We start from the raw sequence: 27,530 nt of genomic DNA on the forward strand, positions 1-27,530 counted from the left end.
TATGAATTTGTAGCTCTGCTATATGTTTTTATTGTAGATTATGTAAATAAAAGAATAACAGAGTTTTTAAATATATTTAATAATGCAATATGGCTTTAAGCAGTAACATTTTTGGTGTGTAATAATAGTGGAACATTTAGCATATTTTATTCTTTTTTACCAGATTATTATTTTCCGTAAAACATATTACATGTATGCAGTAAACTAATCTATAGCCAGTGAACATTTTTCGTCATCCGTGTGTCCAATGCACTCTATTGCTGGTCTATGTTCTGAATCCCACATTCCTGGGCCACAACGTTTACACAGTCCTGCGAGCGTGCAAGGAATTTTTGGTAATTGTCGATATTGGTGTAACATTCCTCGTGCTTTCCTCAATATTAATTGACCATCCATATACATTGCAAGAGAACTAAAGTGCAGTAGCATTTCGTCAGCTCTTAAGTTTTGAGCAATGACGTCATCCGCATAAACAGCTATAATTGCCAAACAAAGGAAAAGATGGAAGTAATCCGTTAAGTAATTTGACCAGCATGCTTCCCACATGCGTATGACCACAGCTTCAGTAAATTCTCTTTTAAAGCATAACAAAAGCCAGCGGTGACAGAATAATAATTCCATTGCATCACTATGTAATTGAAGGTGGGCAAAAAAACGTGGTAGCATAATACGAATAAGTTCACGTAGAAATTTTAAATTACGATCAATGTCATTATCAGTAGGGGTGCACACGAAATGAGCTCTTTGCATTAAACCCACAAAACACCAAAATGACTCCGATTCATTTTGTATTTCACACAACAATGGAGCCAGTAGATCACTCATTCCTTGAAAATAGGACATACCAGTGTTATAGAATGCATAATTTAATAAAATGTTTTTCATAATTTCAGTATTGGGATTGTTTTCACCACAAAAGAACGGATTTAAACGGTCGGTGCGTATTATATCTTTCTCAACCACACATTGAACTGATTTCCAAAAATGAATTTGCTCTTCGGGTGACATAGAATATGTTCGCCTCCTTGTAAGGTCCTCATATTCCTGTTTTCTTATATCCATAAAGACAGCACGATCCTCAAAAGTTGATGAGAGAGAATAGCACCTCAAAAGAAATGGCCACACTGTTTTTCGCAGGCTTTTCTCAAGACCTCCGAAAAAAACACATTTTCGTAACATCAAATCGTCGTCTATTTGTCCTTTTTCATTAAGCAATGTACCATAAAAATAATTTGTTGTAATTTTTTGAACAGTGCCTTCGTCTGGATGCATTTCAGATTTTTTTACTTCTGGTCGACATACCATAAATTGGCGGTATTGAGTTTGTTGTTTATCATAGCTTGCAGCGTTTGAAATATTGTGAAGAAAGCAATGCCATTGATGCAGAACCTGAAAAGAGAAAATAAAGAGTTTTAAAAAAATAGATATGGGAGAAATATTATTTGAAAAAGGTTGATATGTGTTATTGTTGCTGTAGCAGTAGTACATGCAAGTGTTTGCGTTCTGCTAATCTGCTTCCAGCTCCAGGTTTAGCAATTCGGCTACTTTAATGGGCTGTAGCCAGAGATCTTCTGGAGTGAGTTGGGTAGGTTTGGCTGTGCAATTAAAGAGGTGCAGCGTATTGTGCGGGCCTGTATCGCACGCCGGGCAGACGTAACGCACATCTTCATCAATTCGTGCCCAAAACGAATTGAGACGACTACACCATCCTGAACGTAATTGCGCCAAAACTACCCTGTTTTGTCTAGGTAGCTGACGTTCTTCAGCTGCAATGCATGGGGGTGGAATCCGAGGACGGCATTCATTTTATAATTGCTAATAGCATCTGCGACTGCTTCGGTATGAATGCCACTCAGACCTGTCTGATAGGCTTCTTGATCTAGAGGTTCTCTCTTGTAGCGCTGGACCTCCCTCTCTAGATCATGTATGTCCTTCTTTACACGCCTGGGTGGGGGAGATTTATCCACCATATGATGGTTGGGATGACTCTCACGGTAACACCCAAGCAGGTACTGCAACGAAAGCATATTATGCTGACGTAAGGGAAAGACTTTCGCATCCTCATGTAGATGGTCAACTGTCTGCACCCTGTCGCAGTTCTCAGGGCAGCGTTCTGGTAGGTCTGGATATGCTTCCACTGCGTAGCACTACTATTCGCAGACCACACTGGAGCCGCATAGCTGACCACAGACCGACCTACCGTGTTATAAGAGGTCAACAAGGTTTCTTTCTCCGCACCCCAAGTGCTGCAGGCTAGCGCCTTGAGGACCTTGTTCCTACTTTTCATCTTGTCGCAGATAGCTGTGGCTTGCGCGGACGACTTGAACATGCTGTCGAACGTGACCCCAAGAATCTTGGGGTAGTTCGTGGTCGGTATTAGATTCCCCTCGACCTGCACATTCAGCTGTATTCTCATCTCCGCAGACCATGTCGTAAATAGTGTGGCCGTTGATTTCATGGCGGATGTTTTCATATTCCTCCCGTGGAAGTTTGTGGCAAGTTCCGCGAGAAAGGGGTTCAGCCTTTCGCATATGTCATCGACCTCTGGGCCCGACGCCGTGATCGTAAAATCATCCGCATACGTTACGATCTCAATGCGGTCTGTAGGGCGAGGAATTCTGGAAATGTAGAGGTTACACAGTTCAGGAGATATCACCCCACCTTGGGGAACTCCCTGTTTCACTCTACAGGCTTTGGACTTCTTGTTCCCGAATTCCACGTATGACTGGCGCCACACATATAGTTGATTATCCAACGTTTCAAACTTGGCCGGAGGGTAGTTCTCTGTACGTCCTCAAACAGTGTGGCATGATTGACCGTATCAAATGCCTTTGATAGGTCAAGGGCTACCAACACTGTTCTGTCACACGGCCTTTTCTGGTTCAGTCCTCTACTAATATGTGTGGAAATGGCGTGTAGTGCTGTTGTGGACGGAATCCGTGCTGGTGGTTGGCAACTCTATAGCTTCCTCTAATGCTGGGGAGGAGTAAAGCCTCCAGAGTCTTGGCTACTGGCGACAAAAGCGAAATCGGCCTGTAGTATTCGTGTTTTCTGGCATCCTTACCTGGCTTCAGTAGCGGGACCACCCGGCGCATTTTCCAGGTTTCGTGCACTCTGTGGGTGGCTAGCGACAAATTGAGAACTTTCGTTAAGTACTCGACTCCCGGCGTATCCAGCTGTTTCAACATTACCATTGAGATTCCGTCCGGGCCCATCGCTTTGGATGACTTAGCGTTACGGATGACATTTGCAACATCACCCATCGTAAACTGTGGTGGTTCCTCCTCGGCGGGAAGAGATCTGATACCACGTAGTACTCTTTGCTACGCCCTATCGCTCTCGGGGTGCTCGACAAATTTTCGGTTAAAATGCTCTGCGCACCTCTTCGGACCAGTCACCGTTACGTCGTTAAAAGTGACTGATGTCCTATCCAGGGTTCCAGAGCGACTCAACCGTTACCCACAGCTTACTCATATCGGTTCCAATGTTGCAACACTTCAGATGGTCTAGCCACTTTGTCCTCTTATGCTCCTGTACCAACCGGTTAACTTCCACTCTCAAATCACTGATTCTAGGATCGGTAGGGTTTGTACGACGGAGATAATCACGCTCGTTTGCTAATCCCGCTTCCTCTGCTGGAAAGCTTGGTCTTATCTCGGGTATTCGACCAGCAGGTATATAGCGAGTGGCTGCTGTTTGAAGATGGATGGTGGATCCCCTCCTGTCATTACCTAGGACGGAATGCCACAACTCATGGTGGGTATTAAAATCCCCTAGTACCAGGCTGTTATTGCCTACCAATAATGGGCTAATATCAGGCAAATAACGCGGTTCACAGCTATTAATCGGCGGGATATACACATTAAGTTCCACAGTTCCACACTTGACTGCTACCCCCATACATTCCATGTACGGGTCACTAGAGACTAGCTTAAGCGAGATAGATCTGTACTGAACAGAATGTTGTAACAGGAATGCTAATCCCCACCTCCACTTCTGGTGCGATCCTTCCTTAGTACGTTGTAACCATAACAACGTTGTAGGCTGCAATTTTCATTCAGCTTGGTTTCCTGCACCGCTGCGATCGTAATATTCCTCCGACTCATAAATTCCACTATCTCATCTATTTTCCCTCGGAGTCCGTTGCAATTGAATTTCAAGAATGATGCACAGTCCGGAGTTGGAACAGCAACGTGTGGCGTTAGGTGCTGCGGTGTTGGTTGCTGTTCTGGAGGCTGCGGTGGAGTTCCATACTCCGACGACGTCTCTGTTGAGGACGACGAAGAAGTGAACTCGCTGGGGACTACGTTACTGCAGCAAGTCGCAACATAATCCCTTTCGCTGTAGGCTCGCAAATTCTCTACATTCTCTACATCCATTAAAGCCACCGAAAGAGATCTGTGGTGGATGACGTTCTGACAAACCGAGCAGAACAAAGGTCCAGGGTTTTCCTCAATCCCGTCACGGACCAATAAAATCCGGAGCAAGCATTCCGGGATATGCTGCTCCAAATGCAGAAAAATAAACAAACACACACATGTACATACTGGGTTGGCAGCCGCTGGCCAAAACTAGGATCTTCTTGTTTCTGGTCAATCCGCTATCGTAGAACCCGCTGCCATGGGATTGTTGATATGGGTCAAAGTTGGTAGCTTTTATAAAAATAACATTTATTTATTAGTAGAGCGATAACGTACCAGGCGGTAAAGCAGGGAAAGAGCCACCAATTTTCATCAGTCCCTTGGTTTTTGTCTGGGGATATTTCCCCCAGGAGATATTTTAAAATAACTCCTATCTCAAAAATTGTTTTACCCAAGTAACGAGATCGTAAGCTCAGGTTGGGAATAGTATAAAGCCCAGTAGTTATACTGAGTTGCTCTAAGCTAAATAAGCAGTCGCGGACAGTCAACGGGTCTGGGGGAGAGTCTCGGCTTAAATACTAGAGTGCCAATGAACCTTAGACTGACGAGGCGATATTTCGGCGCCCCTAAAATAGCCAAACCTCAGTGATGATCCCCACATATCTTTCCGTGCTGCAGGTTTGTAGTAAAGGAACCGACTGTATTCTAACTGTTGGTAAAATAGCCAAACCTCAGTGATGATTCCCACATATCCTTCCATGTTGCAGGTTTGTAGTAAAGGAGCCGACTGGGCCCCTCAGCCAATGTCAGGTTTAGTTGTCGAGTCCTTGCCATGGAAACGAATTTTTTCCATAGCTAATACATTTCTAATTTATCCAACATTATGGAGTTTATTATTCTGTTCATTGCTCATCGGATGGTATAGTGTATATTATATCAGTCGGTTTTAATGAGTCTGATATGCTTTTGTAAAGTTAAAGCTATTCGTTATTTAACTGATTGTTCTTGCTTATAGCATTGGACAATTCTTTTATTTTTTTTTTTTTGTTACATTCTTAAATCTATCATTTAATATATGGTTAGTAACGGCCTGTATTTTTATTATGATTTGTTTCATTTATATTAAATTTGAGCATTTCTAAGTCTGTCTCTTATAGCTACCTTTTCATTACGAACATTCATATTTTCATAGTTATTATTCATATTGCTATACGATTATTTTGAAAACCTTGAGGAAAACTATTTTAATCAAGGAATGGAATTACTAGAAAAGCGTTGGACTAAGTGTATTGAAGTTTTGGAAGAGTATATTGAAAAATAGGCTAAGATTATATTTTATCGATAGGCTAAGAAGTTTCCGAACCGCCCTCGTATGAACAGGCTAGTTACTAGGTACTATTTCATTTTTATCTTGGGATAGGTTCATTTCCACGACAACTAATTATTTCTTGAGTAAGTTTCATTTTTCTTGTTATGATAACTGTGATTGGAAACTTGCTTCTTTTGTATCTTATGCATCTATAGCTAATATCAATTGGTTTTCTATTTCTTGTCGAACGAACTGGCACATTATATTCCTTAACTGCCCTCACTAACAACTCCTTAAGCGTACGTGAGCTTTCTCGGCTTTGATACATCTCTTGAAGTATCAAGTGGAAACGTTCCACTTGTCCATTAGAACCTTTTATGTGAGGTGGCGTACGATACACTCGAATGCCGAATTCGTACCCTATAATATGAATAACGGAAACTGAATTAAAAATTGTTTCATTATCAAAAATTATCGGGAATAGGCAAAAAGAGAGTGCCTATCAAAGGTTGTTTAATATCTTTCGGCATCTCTTGATTTTACTACCCTCGCTACGGCAAATTAAGAAAAGAACAGATTGTTTACCCTTGATAAAGATATCAAGGTGAACAATTTGCAATTCTCCGACTTAGCAGGAAGGCGATCATATTTATTATTATTTATTTATTTTTTTTTTTTTTGCAGACCTCACAATTCCTTGCTACTATAGCTATTTTTTTCTTCCCAGGAAATTAGTATTTCCCGATTATCCGAATTTGCGATGAGCTTTCATCGCTATGTTCGCTTGACGTCAAATGTTAAAAAAGAGCTTTAATTAGATTGAATATAGGCCGGATGACAGAGAGATTACAGGCTTTTCTACCTCTGACGTTCACTATGAGTTTAATAGTATGATTTCCCAATGCATAATGAATAAGGTTTTAAAGGAGCATCTTAACAAAATATTCGTCATAGTGAACGACTTATTGTATTTAACACATCACAGCAGGAACATTTGAACATTTTAAGGGAAATACTAAAACTCTAAAAAATCAAAATTTAAAGTGTCAATAAAAAAAGTGATTTGTCCTCATTCAATCGAGAGAGTCATTCGGTTTTTTTTTTTTTTTTTGAAAGCATTGGGAATGTTTTTTGAAAGAAATGCTTCAGATTATTATGAAATTCATGATATTCATTGTAAATCAAACGCCATATTTAAATTATATTATGTTTTCTTTGAATAGTATAATTTAAATCGTCTTTGTCGTTTTTTGAGTATTATTTGCTGGACTTATAACTCCTATTAGACGGCCAAACCATGAACGATACGCAATTCTCAAACGCAAGAGAATGAAAAAATAGGGACGTACCATATTGAAAAGGTTCGTGCTGGAGAATCGCCGACTTAAATCTGACATAATATTTCTAGAAGAAGAAATGTGGAATCGAGCTGCTTTCAAATACGATTTTTGATTGCTTATTCCCATTTAGTAGCTCTGGTGACATTTTTATTTTACTTTTAGAGACATTATTTTTAAGTATGCTCTCTCAGAAAATTTCACATCATATCCTTAGATTTATAGACATTAGGACAAGAAAATATCTTTTACAATTTATTTATGTAATGTTCATAAATTGTCAAATTTAAATGTTGTATTTCTTTCTTAAATATGGACGAACGTTAAAAAAACAAAAGGTTAAAAAGATATACACGTGGTAAAAATTTCAGGTCAGTCTTGAACCCGGACTTTCGGGTCCAAAATCTGGGGTCCCGTCCCCCAGTAAAAATAAGTTTCCAGGGATCAGAGTAAAAGGACCTACCACTGGAAAAAATGTAAAAAAATTGAAGAGTTTTTACTAAACTAGAGTTAAGCCCAGTTTTGTTTCAAATTATCATTTTGCTTCAGCTAAGGCAAGTACGAAGACTAACAACACTATTTTTATATGTTTAAGCTAAGAACAAGATAAATAAAATTCGCCTTTCTAAGACATGGAACATATAACTGTATTATATTATATTATATTATATTATATTATATTATATTATATTATATTGTATTATATTATATTATATTATATTATATGATATTATATAAAATTATATAAAACTCTAAAAAATCAAAATTTAAAGTGTCAATAAAAAAGGTTATGATATCGAAGAAAATTGCAAAACTGGTAGAGTCTTGCAGGTTCTGGAAAAGGCCTATAATTTACAATGTTGCTTATAATTTGCTTATGTACCAACACCTTTAGATTTTTTTCAATATCAATTCAGAAGTGTTTCGACATGAAGCATTAAGTATGTTTTTAATGCATTTTAAATGTGACAGAAAAGTATTTTAGGAAAATGAGGTTCGTTTAGGATACGAGGAGACATCTTAAAATTTTTATTCAATCGAGAGAGTCTTTCGGTTTTTTTTTCTTTTTTTGAATGCATTGGGAAGTTTTTTTGAAAGAAATGTTTCAGATTATTATGAAATTCATGATATTCATTTTAAATCAAACGTCATATTTAAATTATATTATGTTTTCTTTGAATAGTATAATTTAAATCGTCTTTGTCGTTTTTTGAGTATTATTTGCTGGACTTATAACTCCTATTAGACGGCCAAACCATGGACGATACGCAATTCTCAAACGCAAGAGAATGAAAAAATAGGGACGTACCATATTGAAAAGGTTCGTGCTGGAGAATCGCCGACTTAAATCTGACATAATATTTCTAGAAGAAGAAATGTGGACTTGAATCGAGCTGCTTTCAAATACGATTTTTGATTGCTTATTCCTATTTAGTAGCTCTGGTGTTTATACAATATCGTGACATTTTTATTTTACTTTTAGAGACATTATTTTTAAGTATGCTCTCTCAAAAAATTTCACATAATTTCCTTAGATTTATAGACATTGGGACAAGAAAATATCATGAAATCAGACCTTTACAATTTATTTATGTAATGTTCATAAATTGTCAAATTTAAATGTTGTATTTCTTTCTTAAATATGGACGAACGTTAAAAAAACAAAAGGTTAAAAAGATATACACGTGGTAAAAATTTCAGGTCAATCCGAGCACAGACCTATTTTTTCTTATGGGACGGAATCGGGACCCCAGATTTTTGACCTAAAAGTCAGGGTTCAAGACCAGAAAAGGTATTGGCACAAATTGTAGCATTTTGGAAAGGTAAGGGTGTCAGCCCCCACAATGGGCCCTTTTTGGCGGTTTTATAAAGAAATCCGGGTCCACATAATAAATAATTTGGTCAAGTCGGGGTCTTGAACCCGGACTTTCGGGTCCAAAATCTGGGGTCCCGTCCCCCAGTAAAAATAAGTTTCCAGGGATCAGAGTAAAAGGACCTACCACTGGAAAATATGTAAATAAATTGAAGAGTTTTTACTAAACTAGAGTTAAGCCCAGTTTTGTTTCAAATTATCATTTTGCTGCAGCTAAGGCAAGTACGAAGACTAACAACACTATTTTTATATGTTTAAGCTAAGAACAAGATAAATAAAATTCGCCTTTCTAAGACATGGAACATATAACTGTATTATATTATATTATATTATATTATATTATATTATATTATATTATATCATATTATATTATATTATATTATATTATATTATATTATATTATATTATATTATATTATATTATATTATATTATATTATATTATATTATATTATATTATATTATATTATATTATATTGTATTATATTATATTATATTATATTATATTATATTATATTATATTATATTATATTATATTATATTATATTATATTATATTATATTATATTATATTATATTATATGATATTATATAAAATTATATAAAACTCTAAAAAATCAAAATTTAAAGTGTCAATAAAAAAGGTTATGATATCGAAGAAAATTGCAAAACTGGTAGAGTCTTGCAGGTTCTGGAAAAGGCCTATAATTTACAATGTTGCTTATAATTTGCTTATGTACCAACACCTTTAGATTTTTTTCAATATCAATTCAGAAGTGTTTCGACATGAAGCATTAAGTATGTTTTTAATGCATTTTAAATGTGACAGAAAAGTATTTTAGGAAAATGAGGTTCGTTTAGGATACGAGGAGACATCTTAAAATTTTTATTCAATCGAGAGAGTCTTTCGGTTTTTTTTTTCTTTTTTTGAATGCATTGGGAAGTTTTTTTGAAAGAAATGTTTCAGATTATTATGAAATTCATGATATTCATTTTAAATCAAACGTCATATTTAAATTATATTATGTTTTCTTTGAATAGTATAATTTAAATCGTCTTTGTCGTTTTTTGAGTATTATTTGCTGGACTTATAACTCCTATTAGACGGCCAAACCATGGACGATACGCAATTCTCAAACGCAAGAGAATGAAAAAATAGGGACGTACCATATTGAAAAGGTTCGTGCTGGAGAATCGCCGACTTAAATCTGACATAATATTTCTAGAAGAAGAAATGTGGACTTGAATCGAGCTGCTTTCAAATACGATTTTTGATTGCTTATTCCTATTTAGTAGCTCTGGTGTTTATACAATATCGTGACATTTTTATTTTACTTTTAGAGACATTATTTTTAAGTATGCTCTCTCAAAAAATTTCACATAATTTCCTTAGATTTATAGACATTGGGACAAGAAAATATCATGAAATCAGACCTTTACAATTTATTTATGTAATGTTCATAAATTGTCAAATTTAAATGTTGTATTTCTTTCTTAAATATGGACGAACGTTAAAAAAACAAAAGGTTAAAAAGATATACACGTGGTAAAAATTTCAGGTCAATCCGAGCACAGACCTATTTTTTCTTATGGGACGGAATCGGGACCCCAGATTTTTGACCTAAAAGTCAGGGTTCAAGACCAGAAAAGGTATTGGCACAAATTGTAGCATTTTGGAAAGGTAAGGGTGTCAGCCCCCACAATGGGCCCTTTTTGGCGGTTTTATAAAAAAATCCGGGTCCACATAATAAATAATTTGGTCAAGTCGGGGTCTTGAACCCGGACTTTCGGGTCCAAAATCTGGGGTCCCGTCCCCCAGTAAAAATAAGTTTCCAGGGATCAGAGTAAAAGGACCTACCACTGGAAAATATGTAAATAAATTGAAGAGTTTTTACTAAACTAGAGTTAAGCCCAGTTTGTTTCAAATTATCATTTTGCTGCAGCTAAGGCAAGTACGAAGACTAACAACACTATTTTTATATGTTTAAGCTAAGAACAAGATAAATAAAATTCGCCTTTCTAAGACATGGAACATATAACTGTATTATATTATATTATATTATATTATATTATATTGTATTATATTATATTATATTATATTATATTATATTATATTGTATTATATTATATTGTATTATATTATATTATATTATATTATATATTATATTATATTATATTATATTATATTATATTATATTATATTATATTATATTATATTATATTATATTATATATATTATATTATATTATATTATATTATATTATATTATATTATATATATTATATTATATTATATTATATTATATTATATTATATTATATTATATTATATTATATTATATTATATTATATTATATTATATTATATTATATTATATTATATTATATTATATTATATTATATTATATTATATTATATTATATTACATTATATTGTATTGCATTGCATTGCATTGCATTGCATTGCATTGTATTGTATTGTATTGTATTGTATTATATTATATTATATTATATTATATTATATTATATTATATTATATTATATTATATTATATTATATTATATTATATTATATTATATTATATTATATTATATTATATTATATTATATTATATTATATTATATTATATTATATTATATTATATTATATTATATTATATTACCTGTATTCTCCTATCGTGGTTAGGAGATATAAATTGTTTACGTATACATACACAAATAAAAGAGAATGCAAAAAAACAGCAAACAGTTATGAAAAAACCTAATATATAGACAAGTGATGTTGCAAAATAAGTGTTTATATTATATATTATATTACCTGTATTCTTCTATGGTGGTACACCTTTAGGAGGATATAAATTGTTTACGTATACATACACAAACAAAAGAGAATGCAAAAAAACTGAAAAAAGTTATGAAGAAACCTAATTATAGACAATTGATGTTGGAAAATAAGTGCTTATTCAAATTGGTAACATTCTGCAACAAAAATATTTAATCTTCCAATGATTACGATCAACAAATAAATGTTTAGTATGTTTGTTATTGTTCCAATACAAAACATATCTATACGCGCTATTGCTTAGCAAGTTGTACTGAGAAAATGTTTTCCCTCGCGTGCAAATTTTTCAAAATGTTATCAAACAACACTCTGTAAGATCTACATTTTTAAATGGTTAAAAAAATTAAACCAAAGTTAATTATTTTTGGAGCGAAAAATGTGTTATTTATTGGCATAAAACAATATTTAATTTCTATTATCTATTATAATTAAAATATGTACTGTATTGCATGAAATTTTACGTTTTTGTATCGGCCATTATGTATCATCATAATCAGCTGATGTTACTGGATAACTATTATAATAAATACTACCTGTAAAACTTCGCAAGCTCTAAGTAATTCAACCGTCAAAATTGGTCTCTTTACTCGTTCCCATTTGTTGGACTATTGCATTATCGAAAAGGATTTTATAATGTTTTGTACAAAATATTAGGAATTGTTAAAAATGTTGGAAATAGTTTTTATTTTTTTATTACATGTTATTATATATATATTATATTATATTATATTATATTATATTATATTATATTATATTATATTATATTATATTATATTATATTATATTATATTATATTATATTATATTATATTATATTATATTATATTATATTATATTATATTATATTATATTATTATATTATATTATTATATTATATTATATTATATTATATTATATTATATTATATTATATTATATATATTATATTATATTATATTATATTATATTATATTATATTATATTATATTATATTATATTACCTGTATTCTTCTATGGTGGTACACCTTTAGGAGGATATAAATTGTTTACGTATACATACACAAACAAAAGAGAATGCAAAAAAACTGAAAAAAGTTATGAAGAAACCTAATTATAGACAATTGATGTTGGAAAATAAGTGCATATTCAAATTGGTAACATTCTGCAACAAAAATATTTAATCTTCCAATGATTACGATCAAAAAATAAATGTTTAGTATGTTTGTTATTGTTCCAATAAAAAAACATATCTATACGCGCTATTGCTTAGCAAGTTGTACTGAGAAAATGTTTTCCCTCGCGTGCAAATTTTTCAAAATGTTATCAAACAACACTCTGTAAGATCTACATTTTTAAATGGTTAAAAAATTAAACCAAAGTTAATTATTTTTGGAGCGAAAAATGTGTTATTTATTGGCATAAAACAATATTTAATGTCTATTATCTATTATAATTAAAATATGTACTGTATTGCATGAAATTTTACGTTTTTGTATCGACCATTATGTATCATCATAATCAGCTGATGTTACTGGATAACTATTATAATAAATACTACCTGTAAAACTTCGCAAGCTCTAAGTAATTCAACCGTCAAAATTGGTCTCTTTACTCGTTCCCATTTGTTGGACTATTGCATTATCGAAAAGGATTTTATAATGTTTTGTACAAAATATTAGGAATTGTTAAAAATGTTTGAAATAGTCTTTAATTTTCTTATTACATGTTATTATTTACGTTTTTCACATTTTGTTAAGTTGTTCTCCAAACACAATCAGTCCTGCTAGTTCCAAAAAAAAAAAAAAAAATGAATGAGAAGGAGAAGAGTGGCAAGTAATTGAAGGAAGAAACAAGCCCAGCAAGAATTTGCAACCTCTCACTGAAAGAGCTGTCAAAATTTCTCTCTCCAAGCGCTCTCTTTTGAAGAACTTTCTGGTTAACAGACTTCCAGAAAGACAGCCAGTAACAATTTGTAACACTTGTTACAAATTTTAGGGTAGGTAAGTTAGGTTGAAAGGAGGGGCGAAGCAATTCGCCGCATGCCCTCTTGGGCATATACTTAAGTCAGTATAGGCCTATTGTGCGCTCTAGACTAAGGGTTTTGAAGAAGGCGGGCAGTTTACAGTCTGTTATATTTGAAATTCAGTTGGAGTCGTTCCCTAAGAATTGGGATCTGATATTTGCAAACGCTGGGCATTGGCAGAGAAAATGTTCCAATGTTTCGCCATCTTACTCACATGCCCTGCATATGCTGTTTTCTGCACATCCTATCTTTTACAGATGAGCTTGTAGGCCCAGGTGCCCCGTAAGGATCCCTGTTACATCACTGATCTATTTTACCTAGTAACGAAATGTTTTTCGTTTTTATCTCATCGGGATCGCCCCATAAGATTTTTGTGGTTCTCACTACACCCTCATTGTTCAATAGGGATTTGTGTGCTTATTTGCCCATGTCTGTAACACTAGACGTGACGCATTTAGCGGTACTGGATTGTCTACGTTTATTGTTGCTAATTCCCTGCCTGTTTAGACGAGAGAGTTTGCTATCTCGTTACCCCTAACTCCCGTATGACCTGGTACCCATATAATGCGTTTTACGCCGTGTTGAGAGTAGTTGTTAATTGAATTTATACATTCCAATGCAGTTTTTGAAGTTACTGTTTTGGATGTTATAGCCCTTATAGCTGCCTCGTGTTAGTATTAAGCCAGTTCAGATACTCAGCAATTCGCGAACCTCCGCTTGCAGGATCGTATTGTGATCGGGCAAGCGGAACGAGTTTTAGGTGTTTGTATCCTCGATAAAAAGTCCCAGTCCCGACCTCTCCCCTAGCACTGAGCCCTCTGTATAACAACAGTTTCCAGTCGGCATTTATGTTATGAATCCGCCAAACCACGAGTCTCTGGTAGGGATTAACGTTTCACATGAGGCAGCTACAAAAGTTTCAGATATCCTGTTTGATACAAATAGAATTGTCTCGAATGCCCTAGTTGGTGTTGTCCTCATTGCACCGCAGATCCTTAAACAACACATTCGTTGGACTTTCTGTAGTATTTTGACGTATGTTACGCTTTTGAATAGCCAGTGTGTCATCTTTGGAGTGAAACCCAATTGAGAGCCTATGGCCTTTCTACACGTTGCCCAACATCTATGAGCTTAGTTTGCTCTTTGGGGGGTATGGTCCCTCCAATTAAGTTTCCTATCTAGAATCACACTCGATATTTAAACTTATTGGAAATATTAACTGTCTTGTTCAGAAAGACCGGTTCAACGAAATGGTCAAGTTTTCTTTTCCTAGTGAATAGACATATCTCAGTTTTTTCCGTGTTAACGTTAAGACCTTTCGGTCTGGTTCAGTTGTATGCAAGTTTCAGAGCCGACTCGGGCGGAGAGGCACACGGATATAATTTAATCGACTTAGAATTGTACTTTTATCCAGATTTCATACATTATGGGATAGATGCTATAGATATTTTTGATAGATGCTATAGCTATTAAGATACTAAGTATCAATTTAATGCTATGCGAACATTTCAAACGCTGACAACAGACCATAATTTGAAGGCATTATACGATATATCAAAAACATCCTGAGGCCCAGAAGGCATTTACGGCTCAAGCCTCCCATCCCGATTGTGATCAAGCCGACTCCGGTAGCCCCTACAAGCTCTAAGCCTGGAAAGGGCCACAGGGAAGCGGTCAAGCCACAATCGACAAGCCAAACAGGACGGACGAGGAAGCATTTCCAGACCATCTACCAGGACAATCTTCAAGTAGCGGTCATCGATAAGACTGTGCCAGAAGGTAAAATCAGCGAGGGGCTGCTAATTGAAGATCGTCTCAGAGAACTGGTCTTTTTGGGAGAAGGGGACGCAAAAAGTTTGGCAGCGCTACCGTTTACAATGGCGTGAAAATTATTTGCTGTGAAAACGAGGAATCTAAAGAATTCCTGATCACCACATTAGCTGGCTTTCACGAGCTTTGGCAAGGGTGCGGCTTAGCGGCTGTATCATTAAAGGAGATCCCCTACTGTAAGGTATTGACAGCGTGGGTGCCACCACCATCGGTGGATCCGGCACGCTCAGGAAACAAAATCCCTACCTCAGAACAGACAACAGGCGTTCAAGCACTGAGGGGGGTGGTCTGGTCATCAATGTATCTATTGATACGGATGACCAGGATTATCTTCAAGTTCGTAGTACGCCTCTGCATTAGGAGGAAGGAAACAGCAGCTACTTAGAATCATGCGGATTAATCTGCATCACTGTAAAGCAGCCGTAGCCGAACTATCCCTCACAAAAGAGGAAGTAGATATAGCCATGGTTCAGGAACCCTATATATACCACAATAAGGTGACTGGACTAGAGAGAGGGCAGTACGTCTCTTACGCAGAATTTAATGGTGACAAGGTAAGGAAGTGCATCGAAAAAGAGTTTAAACTTAATATTCCTTTATAATTTCAGTGAAGGATATACTACAGTGGCGAGACTGGAGATTAAATCCGGGAGGGTCCTCATCTTAATCTACCTACCGTACGATGTCATCAGCACTGCTCAACATACCTACATGAAACGTAAATCCGTTGAAACAGCTCAACACGATGTTGTAGGGTACATTGAAAAAAAGGTAATTCATAGACACTACTCTGAGGGAATGCAACAAAAATGGCTGGGCGAAAGGGGATGCAGCATCTGCAAAAGAATCTGGCCCATACTCTCGGATAAGAGAACAAAGTCACTAATGTCCTTGTCGAAAGCTGATTTAAAATATGTGATAGGTATCATCACAGGTCACTGCAAGGTGAGGGCCTCGGGACAGCGATGATACTGACTACGGCAGAATCTGTCAAGACGAAGAAGAAATTGAGGCGATCTAACATTTGCTCTGCCACTGTCCAGCACTCATTAACGTGAGGCACAGGTTGGTGGGGGAACAAGTGTCACATAATTTATCTTCATTCTCCAACACTGACCCTACAGTAATTCTTCAATTAGCCAGAAGTCTTAAGTGGCAAAAGACAACACGGCATGATTTCTATCTGTGGACCACACTTATAACTATATCTCCTATCAGTAATGTCATAAAATTTTACGGTTTTTTCTTTCTTTCACTTTCTTTATTAGGATGAACACAATGGACCAGAAGGTCTCCGAGTGGAGCAGTTACCAAACTGGTGGCAACTTGATATGTCAGCCAAATTGTTTTAATCATGGTAGAATTAAGAAATAAAGTCATGCAATCATATGTTTAAAAGTTTTTTCTTTTAAATTACTCATTTGACAACATCTCATTGTCAAAATTTATATTCATAAAACTATTCTAAAAACACAAAATCAGAGACAGGAACCTGTTTTTATGTACTGAAATGTGACAAGGTATATTACAGAAAATGCAGAGATGGGAATGATTATTTGAAATTACTTTACCTTCTTAATTCTATTATGGCTGTAATTTGAATTCGCCACACAAATGCACATAAAGAAATTTTTGATTTGAAAATTTAGATGAAGACAACCGAGAGTTAATCGAGAAAATCGGAATAAGTCTACCTTTCCACGCTCTATGAGATCAGAGTACGGATAATGTTAAATAATTTGCACTATTCTTCTGAAAATGCGAGTGAAACGTTAGTAATTGAAATTACACATCTTTATTTAATAGCTACACCAAAATGAACATTAACAGTACTTACAGTACTCCCAGATGTCCTCATAAAACTATTAACATAATGCGGTGTGAATCTTTTATATAAATAATCGGAATGCAATCGGAATATCATTTTATTGGGGATTCTAGTTTTGTGAAAAACTCTGTACAGTTCGACACAAACACTGTTGGAAATTAACCTAAGACATATCTAAACCCATTGTAAAATTAAGAAGGTAGTCATTTCAAATAAGCAAATAAGCATCTCTTTATTTCTGTAATTTATCTTGTTAAATTTCGCTGCATAGAAAACAGGTTCCCATCTCTGGTATGTACAATGGATTTAAAAATATATATTTTTACAATTGCTACAATTTGTGCTAATACCTTTTTCGGGTCCAGAGATATGGGTCTTTCCATCCTCATAACCCGATTTTAACCAGTTCATTATTATAATAATAATTACGTTTTCAATAAAAAAAAAAAGGTTATTTCGCGTTGCCGTCATTGGATACAAAATAAAGGGCTGCAAATGTGACACTTTTTTCTATTTATGCCATGGAGAGAAAACGCTCGTCATGTTGTACCCTGTTTGATCAAACGCATAACAGTACGTGACATCCACCCAAATGCTCGATGTCTCGTCATGTCGGTCACACTCAAACCCATCGTCATAACATGTAATGACCAATAAAAGGGAATGTTGAATAGTGTGTCATACAAAAATGTTCTATCAAAAAAACAACAACAATTATCAAACAATTGCCAACGAAAAAGACACACACGTGATGAAGGCAAAGCGCAATCGCTACCTGCTTTTCCGATATGTGAAAAAATAAATTTTTTGTAATAAAGAATTTCTTGGCGAATACTAAAATATTAAAGGCACTTCTAATTGGTCCACACAAAATTTTCACATTTCGTGGTTACAAAACAATAATCCCCTGAAAATTTTTCTTATTTTGATTATAATTTCATAAATGTTTGCCTCCGGTATTGAGGTGTAAATGAGAATGAGTGCTACTGTAATTCACGTAACAACACTATATACTTGCATTGTTCAATTCTGTGCATATTCTGTTATTGAATGAGAGTCAAATCTCTGCCACAAACTTTAATTTTAAAAGAACACTATATGTAGATAGAAAATAGGCAAACAATATTTACCTCTATTTTATGACCAACATTTTATGATAATCACCAATAAATTGGGATTATTAAGTATATATTTCATTTTTTCTATTCATTTGTTGATGTCTATGCATTTTTTTGCACTTTGGTTCCCGTTAGCCGGTGTTGGACATACTCAGAGGAGAAAATATCAAGCGCCGACCGAAGGCCGACTATTTACAAAAATTATCAAATTTAGAAAACTTTAGTTCGCGTTAGCCGGTGTAGGACAACTCAGAGGAGAAAGTCTAAAGCCCCGGCCGAAGGCCGTCTATTTACAAAAAGTGTCAAATTTAGACAACTTTTGTAATTCCAACGACGGCTACGCGAAATAAAACTTTTTTTATTGAAAACATAATTTTAATGAACTTGTTAGAATCGGGTTATGCGGATGGAAAGACCCATATCTACGGACCCGAAAAAGGTATTAGTACAAATTGTAGCATTTTGGAAAGGTAAGAGCGTCAGCTATAATTCGGCATCAATTTTGTTGACCCCTATATCGGGTAAATGGATCCGGGTCGAGGCCGGGTCTTGAACCCGGATTTTCGGATCAAAATTTGTGGTCCCGGGCCCGTCCCCCAAGAAAAACATAGTTTCCCGGAATCAGGGTAAAAATACCTACCTCTGCAAAAAATAGAGTTGTTCCAATTTTCGCCTATGTTGCTACATGGTATTTCTACCATGGATTGGTGCAAAACAATTTGCCTCGAATTCTATGTCAATTGAATTCGCCTTGCTTACAATTTTGACATATCAAGTCCCCAGAAAAGTTTTTTTTTGTAATATTAGCCTATTGATTAGTTGAATAAATTATTTTTATTTACCTGTGCTAAATGATCAAGTCCTCCGTAGTGAAAATGTAAAATTTTATATTGGGATTCCCTTGAAGCTATTACTAGCTGTTCTGATGTATTTATTTGCTGTGAAAACGAGGAATCTTAAGAATTCATGATCACCACATTAGCTGGCTTTCACGAGAAGAAGATTCCCTACCGTAATGTATTGACAGCGTGTGTGCCACCACCATCGGTGGATCCGGCACGCTCAGGAAAAAAATCCCAACCTCAGAACAGACAACTGGCGTTCAAGCACTGAGGGGGGTGGTCTGGTCATCAATGTATCTATTGATACGGATGGCCAGGATTATCTTCAAGTTCGTGGTACGCCTCTGCATTAGGAGGAAGGAAACAGCAGCTATATAGAACCATGCGGATTAATCTGCATCACTGTAAAGCAGCTGTGGCCGAACTCCTACTATCCCTCACAAAAGAGGAAGTAGATATAGCCATGGTTCAGGAACCCTATATATACCACAATAAGGTGACTGGACTGGAAGGTCTCCGAGTGGAGCAGTTACCAAACGGCAACCGCGCGTCCTTTAAACTAACCTAACCTAGTATATATGTACAATTTTCTTTATTGATCATGAATTTTATGCACCTTAAAGAAGTGGAAAGAATGCAGCAATAACCTGCAAAACAAGGAAAACATTAATAATCTTTGACCATGAAAAACTGACGAATTGTAAGATTGACTACAGTTGCATGCCAACATTTTTAGAAAAGTCTAAAAGAGAAGTTCTATATGGTTACTACTTATGTAAGAAAGTTTTGTAGGATATTAAATTCTTAAAAATAAGCATTAAACATTAAAACTATATGTCAGCATTGCATTCCGGCTCAGCTAGTATAGCATACTATATTATTTATGCTTTGAAATTTCCAACTTCCACATATATACTATATCGGAAGAATAATGTTGACCGTACAGTAGAGAAAATTATAATTTCACTTTTATCGATGAGCTGTAGTGCGATTCTCCATGGTAAAATTAAGAAGGTAAAGTCATTTTAAATAAGCATACCCATCTCTGCATTTTCTGTAATTTACCTTGTCAAATTTCTCTGCAAAGAAAACAGGGTTTCGTCTCTGATTTGTGTGTACGCAATGGATTTGTAAACATAAATTTTGAATCAAATGAATAATTTTGAAAAAATGTAAACATATGATTGCATGACTTTACCTTCTTAATTCTACCATGCTTAAATCGTTAAAATGTAAATGCGTATAATTTCAGTAATTAACGAAGTTGGCGACCAAAATATAGTAGTCGCTCAGTACTACCGATATCAAAAGGGTTGTCGACTTTTTGCGATTTAATTTTACCTATATTTTTTGTACTCATTCTTGTTACTAGCGAAAAGAGGGCAAGAAAACCTAATCATTTTTTATACCCTCCACCATACTATGGAGGGTATATTAACTTTGTCATTCCGTTTGTAACTCCTCGAAATACTCATGTTAGACCCAACAAAGTATAATATTCTTGATCAGCGGTCTTAACGTAAAATTCGAAGTCGATTTAGCCATGTCCGTCTGTCTGTCTGTCTGTCCGTCTGTCTGTTGTAATCCCTATATTCGGTATTTTGATGATTTTAGCGACATTATTAACCGGAATTGTTTCAAATTTGGTATTTGAAGTTCGAAATGGATACTACAGCCTAAGACAGAAAACTGTCTGTGCAGGTCCACGTCTTCGTATAGCCCCCATATAACGGTACCTCCCTATATTCGGTATTTTGATTATTTTAGCGTCATTATTCACCGGAATTGTTTCAAATTACGTATTTGGAGTTCATAATGGGAACTACAGTCTGTGACAGAAAATTGTGTATGCAGGTCCAGGTCTTCGTGTAAGCCCCACATACCAGTACCTCCCTATATTCGGTATTTTATTGAGACGTGTATTTGAAGTTCGTAATAAATGCTACAGCCTATGGCAGAATGGTTATGATGATTTTTGTTACATTATTTACCGTTTATTTCAAGTTTCGAATTTGAATATGGTAATGACTTATAACAAATGCCTATGTAGGCCCACATCGTATAGACACCAGTATAACGGCTATATTCGGTATTTTTAAAATGTTAACAATTTTTTTTTAAGGATTTTATATTCAAATTCATTCCAAATGGTGGAGGGTATTCAAAGTTCGGCCCGGTCGAACTTACTGCTTTTTAACTTGTTATTGCTTCAGCCTATATGTTAATATTGACTACTACTCTGCGTGTATCGATAGGAAATGAGTTATACTAATGGGGGGCAACATATCCATAATCATACATTTTTATTTGAAGTGGTCATAGGAATAACAAATTTAAAATGAGGAAGTCAAACGACCCTATATCAATATTTTGTACGGAATTTTTTCCATGGTACACTTATTATCAGATAGTAGCAAAACCAATCTTATAGACAATGCATCGTTTATGAATGGTCACATGATGCGTTATGAATGGTCACATAATGTGGTTGTTTATAAGCGGTTTGGAAGTCATAGTCAAATTATCGATTTTTTGGACCAGGATTTATTATAAAAACACCAATAAGTCGAAATAGAGCCCATTATGGGGGTCAACAAAATAGATGCCAAATTATAGCTGACACTCTTACCTTTTCAAAATTTTACAGTTTGTGCTAATACCTTTTTCGGATTCGGCTACGTGAACTGAAGTTTTGAAACCTGAATACATCTGGGCCAGACCAAGTGGTCTTAACGTTAACCCGAAAAAAAAAAAACTAAGATATATCTTTTCACTAGGAAAAGAAAACTGGGGTACTTCGATGAACCAATCTTCCTGAACAAGACAATCAACATTTCCAATAAGGTTAAATATCTGGGTGTGATTATAGATAGGAAACATAAGTGAATAGACCACATCCATGACAGAGCAAACAAAGCTCAAAGATGTTGGACAACATGCTAGAGGGCTATAGGCACAAAATGGGGTTTCAATCTATATATATGACACACTGTCTATTCAAAAACATAATTAGACCTGTTCTAACATACGCATAGGTAGTCTGTGGGATATCTATAAATTGTAACACCAAAATATTACGGAAAGTCTAACGAATGTGCTGCTTAAGTATTTGTGGCGCAAGGAGGAGAACACCAACTAGGGCATTCGAGACACATCTATTTGTGCACCCAATAGTTATTCAGATACGGTATAAAGCGGTCGTCGCGGCCATAAGGCTTAGTGCGACGGACGAGTGGATAGGTAAAGGCCACGTTACATACCATCAACAATTTTTACAGGTAACAACAACTACTCTCAACACGGCTCAGTACGCGTTACATGGGCTCAGTACGCGTTATATGAGATAGCGAACACTCCCGCCAAAACAGGCAGGGAATTAGCAACAATAAACTTAGACAATCCAGTGCCGTCTAAGGCGTCACGTCTAGTGTTAAAGGCATGGGCAAAAAAACGCCCACATATCCCTATGTAAGAATGAGGGCGTAGGGAAAACCACAAAAATCCTATGGGTCGGCTCCAATGAGATAAGAACGAAAAACTTTCTATTACTAGGTAAGGAGAGATTTGTGGGGTATAAGCTCATCTGTACAAGATGGAAGTGCTTATAACAGCATATGCAGGGCATGCGGAGAAAATGACGAAACATTGGAACATTTCCTCTGTCAATGCCCAGCGTTTGCTAATATCAGATCCCAATTCTTAGCGAACGACTCCGTACCAGACCTTAATCAGATCATGGTAAATGATATAAAACAGTTAGGAAATTTTATTCAGGCAACTGAATTTCGAATATAACAGACTGTAAACTGCCCGTCTTCTTTCAAAGAAAACGTTTAGTCTAGAGCGCACAACTGGCTTAAGTGTATTCCATCAGGGCATGCGGCCAATTGTTTCGCCCCTCTTTTCAACATAACCTAGCCTAAGTAGACGACCTTCGGCCGGGGCTTGAGATTTTCTACTCTGGATATGTTCACACCGGCGAACGCGAACCAAAGTTTTCTAAATTTGACACTTTTGTAATTCGAACGCCGCGAAATAAACCTTTTTTATTGAAAACATAATTTTATTGAACTGTTTAGAATCGGCTTATGCGGGTGGAAAGACACATATATCTGGAACCAGAAAAAGTATTAGCACATATTGTAGCTAAGAGTGTCAGTCAATAATTTGCTCTTTTCGACTTTTTGGGGGTTTTATAAAAATTACCCCATCATGCGACCACTTGTTGGATAGGTTATTTCATAAGTAGGACCGGGTCTTGAACCCGTGTCAAAAATCCTGGGGTCCAGGGTCCGTCCCCTAAGAAAAAAATAGTTTTCCGGGATCATGTTAATAATACCTACCACTGGAAAAAATTGAAGAATTTTAGAGAGTTAAGCCAAAAGAAGTAACAAATCGTTAAAACCGGCAGGCCCGAATTTTAAATTCCTCCACCAGAGGTAAAGACAAACATTAAAATAAAAGTATCGGGATAGAATATTGGGTCCACTTTCATTTTTGTTATTGAAATGGGTTGGTAAAAAGTCTTTAAAATACTGTAAAGGTTTCTTTCTACATTTTATGTTACTTATAGCGAGTTTTAAATACCAGATTTTGTGTTAAAGTGTGCCTAAATCACCAAAGTTTGCTCGTGATATAAGAAATAATGGGCATATTCCAGCAGTCTTCTGCCACAGAAGACGAAACATATAACAGACTATATATACCGAATTTTAAACGAATCCCCTGAACAATGTGGCTAAAATCACAAAAATAAAAAATATCATGAGGTACCGTTCCAAGCCTCCCTTGGAAAACAATAATCTGTCAAAAGAGGTAGAACACATTTCGAATCCTCAGTACCGAATATTAAACAATTCCGTTTAAAAATATGCCTGAAATCGTCCAAATACCGAATATCGGTAGATATTGTTATATAGAGACTATAAGAAAACGTGGACTTATATAGACAATAAACTGCTAAATGAAATAGAACCCATTAGGAACACTTCGAACAATTCAGTTTGAAATTGTGGCTAAAGTCGATAATTTACCACATATTGAAGGAGACTTCTTTATTTCTTTTCTGACTTCGAATTCTTGGACTTTTTATGAAATCTGTTCCAATTGATTTTAGTTCTTCTTTCCCACTTCGTTAAAATCTGAAACCGTATCAATCATTACAACTCAAAAAGAAACAAAATGTTCTTGCAAAATTTAAAATTTTGTAATTTCAATAAACAAAAACAAAATTATTCAATGTTCCAAAAAAATGTTCTGATTGGCGCATGGTAGAATTACAAGGTAACCCTATCAGAACAGCTGGTGGCAACTTGATATGTCAGCCAAATTGTTTTAATCATGGTAGAATTAAGAAGCTAAAGTCATGCAATCATATGTTTAAAAGTTTTTTTTTAAAATTACTCATTTGACAACATCTCATTGTAAAAATTTATATTCATAAATCTATTCTATAAACACAAAATCAGAGATAGGAACCTGTTTTTATGTACTGAAATGTGACAAGGTATATTACAGAAAATGCAGAGATGGGAATGCTTATTTGAAATGACTTTACCTTCTTAATTCTACCATGGCTGTAATTTGAATTCGCCACACAAATGCACATAAAAAATTTTTGATTTGAAAATGTAGATGAAGACAACTGAGAGTTAATCGAGAAAATCGGAATAAGTCTGCCTTTCCACGCTCTATGAGATCAGAGTACGGATAATGTTAAATAATTTGCACTATTCTTCTGAAAATGCGACTGAAACGTTAGTAATTGAAATTACACATCTTTATTTAATAGCTACACCAAAATGAGCATTAACAGTACTTACAGTACTCCCAGATGTCCTCACAAAACTATTAACATAATGCGGTGTGAATCTTTTATATAAATAATAGGAATGCAATCGGAATATAATTTTATTGGGGATTCTAGTTTTGTGAAAAAATCTGTACAGTTCGACACAAACACTGTTGGAAATTAACATAAGACATATCTAAACCCATTGTAAAATACAGAAGGTAGTCATTTCAAATAAGCATATCCATCTCTTTATTTCTGTTAAATTTCGCTGCATAGAAAACAGGTTCCCATCTCTGGTATGTACAATGTATTTAAAAATATATATTTTTACAATTGCTACCATTTGTGCTAATACCTTTTTCGGGTCCAGAGATATGGGTCTTTCCATCCGCATAACCCGATTTTAACCAGTTCATTATTATAATAATAATTACCTTTTCAATAAAAAAAGGTTATTTCGCGTTGCCGTCATTGGATACAAAAGCACAAACTTTAGAAAACTTTGGTTCCCGTTAGCCGGTGTTGGACATACTCAGAGGAGAAAATATCAAGCGCCGACCGAAGGCCGGCTATTTACAAATATTATCAAATTTAGAAAACTATGGTTCGCGTTAGCCGGTGTAGGACAACTCAGAGGAGAAAATCTAAAGCCCCGGCCGAAGGCCGTCTATTTACAAAAGTGTCAAATTTAGAAAACTTTTGTAATTCCAACGACGGCTACGCGAAATAAAACTTTTTTTTATTGAAAACATAATTTTAATGAACTTGTTATAATCGGGTTATGCGGATGGAAAGACCCATATCTACGGACCCGAAAAAGGTATTAGTACAAATTGTAGCATTTTGGAAAGGTAAGAGCGTCAGCTATAATTCGGCATCAATTTTGTTGACCCCTATGTCGGGTAAATGGATCCGGGTCCAGGCCGGGACTTGAACCTGGATTTTCGGATCAAAATTTGTGGTCCCGGGTCCGTCCCCCAAGAAAAACAAAGTTTCCCGGAATCAGGGTAAAAATACCTACCTCTGGAAAAAATAGAGTTGTTCCAATTTTCGCCTATATTGCTAAATGGTATTTCTACCATGGATTGGTGCAAAACAATTTGCCTCGAATTCTATATGTCAATTTAATTCGCCTTGCTTACAATTTTGACATATCAAGTCCCCAGAAAAGTTTTTTTTGTAATTTTAGCCTATTGATTAGTTGAATAAATTATTTTTATTTACCTGTGCTAAATGATCAAGTCCTCCGTAGTGAAAATGTAAAATTTTATATTGGGATTCCCTTGAAGCTATTACTAGCTGTCCTGATGTACAATAGTTATCGTTAAAAAATAACCGTAGAGAACGCATCTGACTCAAATCCACGGAAAATCTTCTACATTTCATGGTTGATTTCCGACGTATTGTTGGAGTACTATTTGTGCTATCTGGAAATGCAAGATTATGCTTAAAGGCCAGCAACTCGGGTGTCATCCAATTTGGATTATTGTCATCTGAAACAGATCCATCAGATTCCACATGGTGACTATTCCTTTCATTAACTACAATACAATTGTATGTTTGTGGTATATTTGCATTTTCAATTTGTGGATTGGAAATAGTTATATTCACAGAAGTTATAGGATTTTTTTTAATTAATGCTTCCAAATCGTGCAATGATGCCTTCTTTCCTCCTAAAAGGGGCTGCAATTCGTTTCGAAGTTCTCGCATATCGGAACTTGTTGCGACATCATCATCTTTAATGGTTAAATTTGATTCAACGTTGGGGTCATCACTAGAGGGGTTGCCCACATTGTCATGTTTGGCTACGACTTCGATGTTTGGATGGATTTCCGTTACTATATTCTGACTTGAATGGCATTGAGAAGAAGCCATTTCCTCCGAATATGGATATTTGCACAATGACGAATTTGGAATCCATGATAAAAACAACGTTGGCCGTTTAGCGCTGTTGTGTTGATCAGTAAAGGTTTTCGTTGTAACTGTTAAATACCCTGGATAATGCAATATGTCGCACTGTTGTCTAGCCACAATAGGTGGGTGAATACAAACGTTATTTTTGCAAAAAAGTATTTCGTTATCTTCATATGAAATATCGATTTTTTCACTTTTCTCATCACCTAGTATAAAACTTGATGCTTTCTTGAAAATATTTCCGATAGGCATGTTGGTTACAAGTCAGAAAAACTAGCAAACTATGTAAATAACGGCTGATATTTTATACACAATATTTTATACATTCAGAACAATTACGCACTGCTTTTATTTTTATGTATTTTGTACAACCCCTAATTACATGTATATATTATTCCTCTATCTGTGGCCTATTTAACACTTCGTAAACAGTACATAAGATGTGTATTATAATGAAAGGACAATATTCAAAAAATAAAAAATATGCGTC

General features: G+C 35.2%; 1 protein-coding gene and 1 long non-coding RNA gene across 2 annotated transcripts; one reads left to right on the top strand and one right to left on the bottom strand.

Moving 5' to 3' along the window:
• LOC101892301 (TBC1 domain family member 16) lies at positions 1–27,496 on the bottom strand. The gene is made up of 2 exons (XM_011297950.3): positions 26,351–27,496; positions 1–1,389 (listed from the first exon to the last, which is right to left on the bottom strand). The coding sequence occupies exons 1-2, from the start codon at positions 27,290–27,292 to the stop codon at positions 205–207; spliced, it is 2,127 nt and encodes a 708-aa protein (XP_011296252.2). The 5' UTR covers positions 27,293–27,496; the 3' UTR covers positions 1–204.
• On the top strand, positions 13,454–16,982 carry LOC109614461 (uncharacterized). Its single transcript, XR_009343929.1, has 3 exons — positions 13,454–16,098; positions 16,153–16,315; positions 16,813–16,982. It is a non-coding gene; the product is annotated as an uncharacterized LOC109614461 (long non-coding RNA).
• Positions 27,497–27,530: the final 34 nt, after the last annotated feature.

The sequence above is a fragment of the Musca domestica genome, unplaced genomic scaffold (genome assembly GCF_030504385.1).
Source record: "Musca domestica strain aabys unplaced genomic scaffold, Musca_domestica.polishedcontigs.V.1.1 11, whole genome shotgun sequence".
Lineage (NCBI taxonomy): Eukaryota > Metazoa > Arthropoda > Insecta > Diptera > Muscidae > Musca > Musca domestica.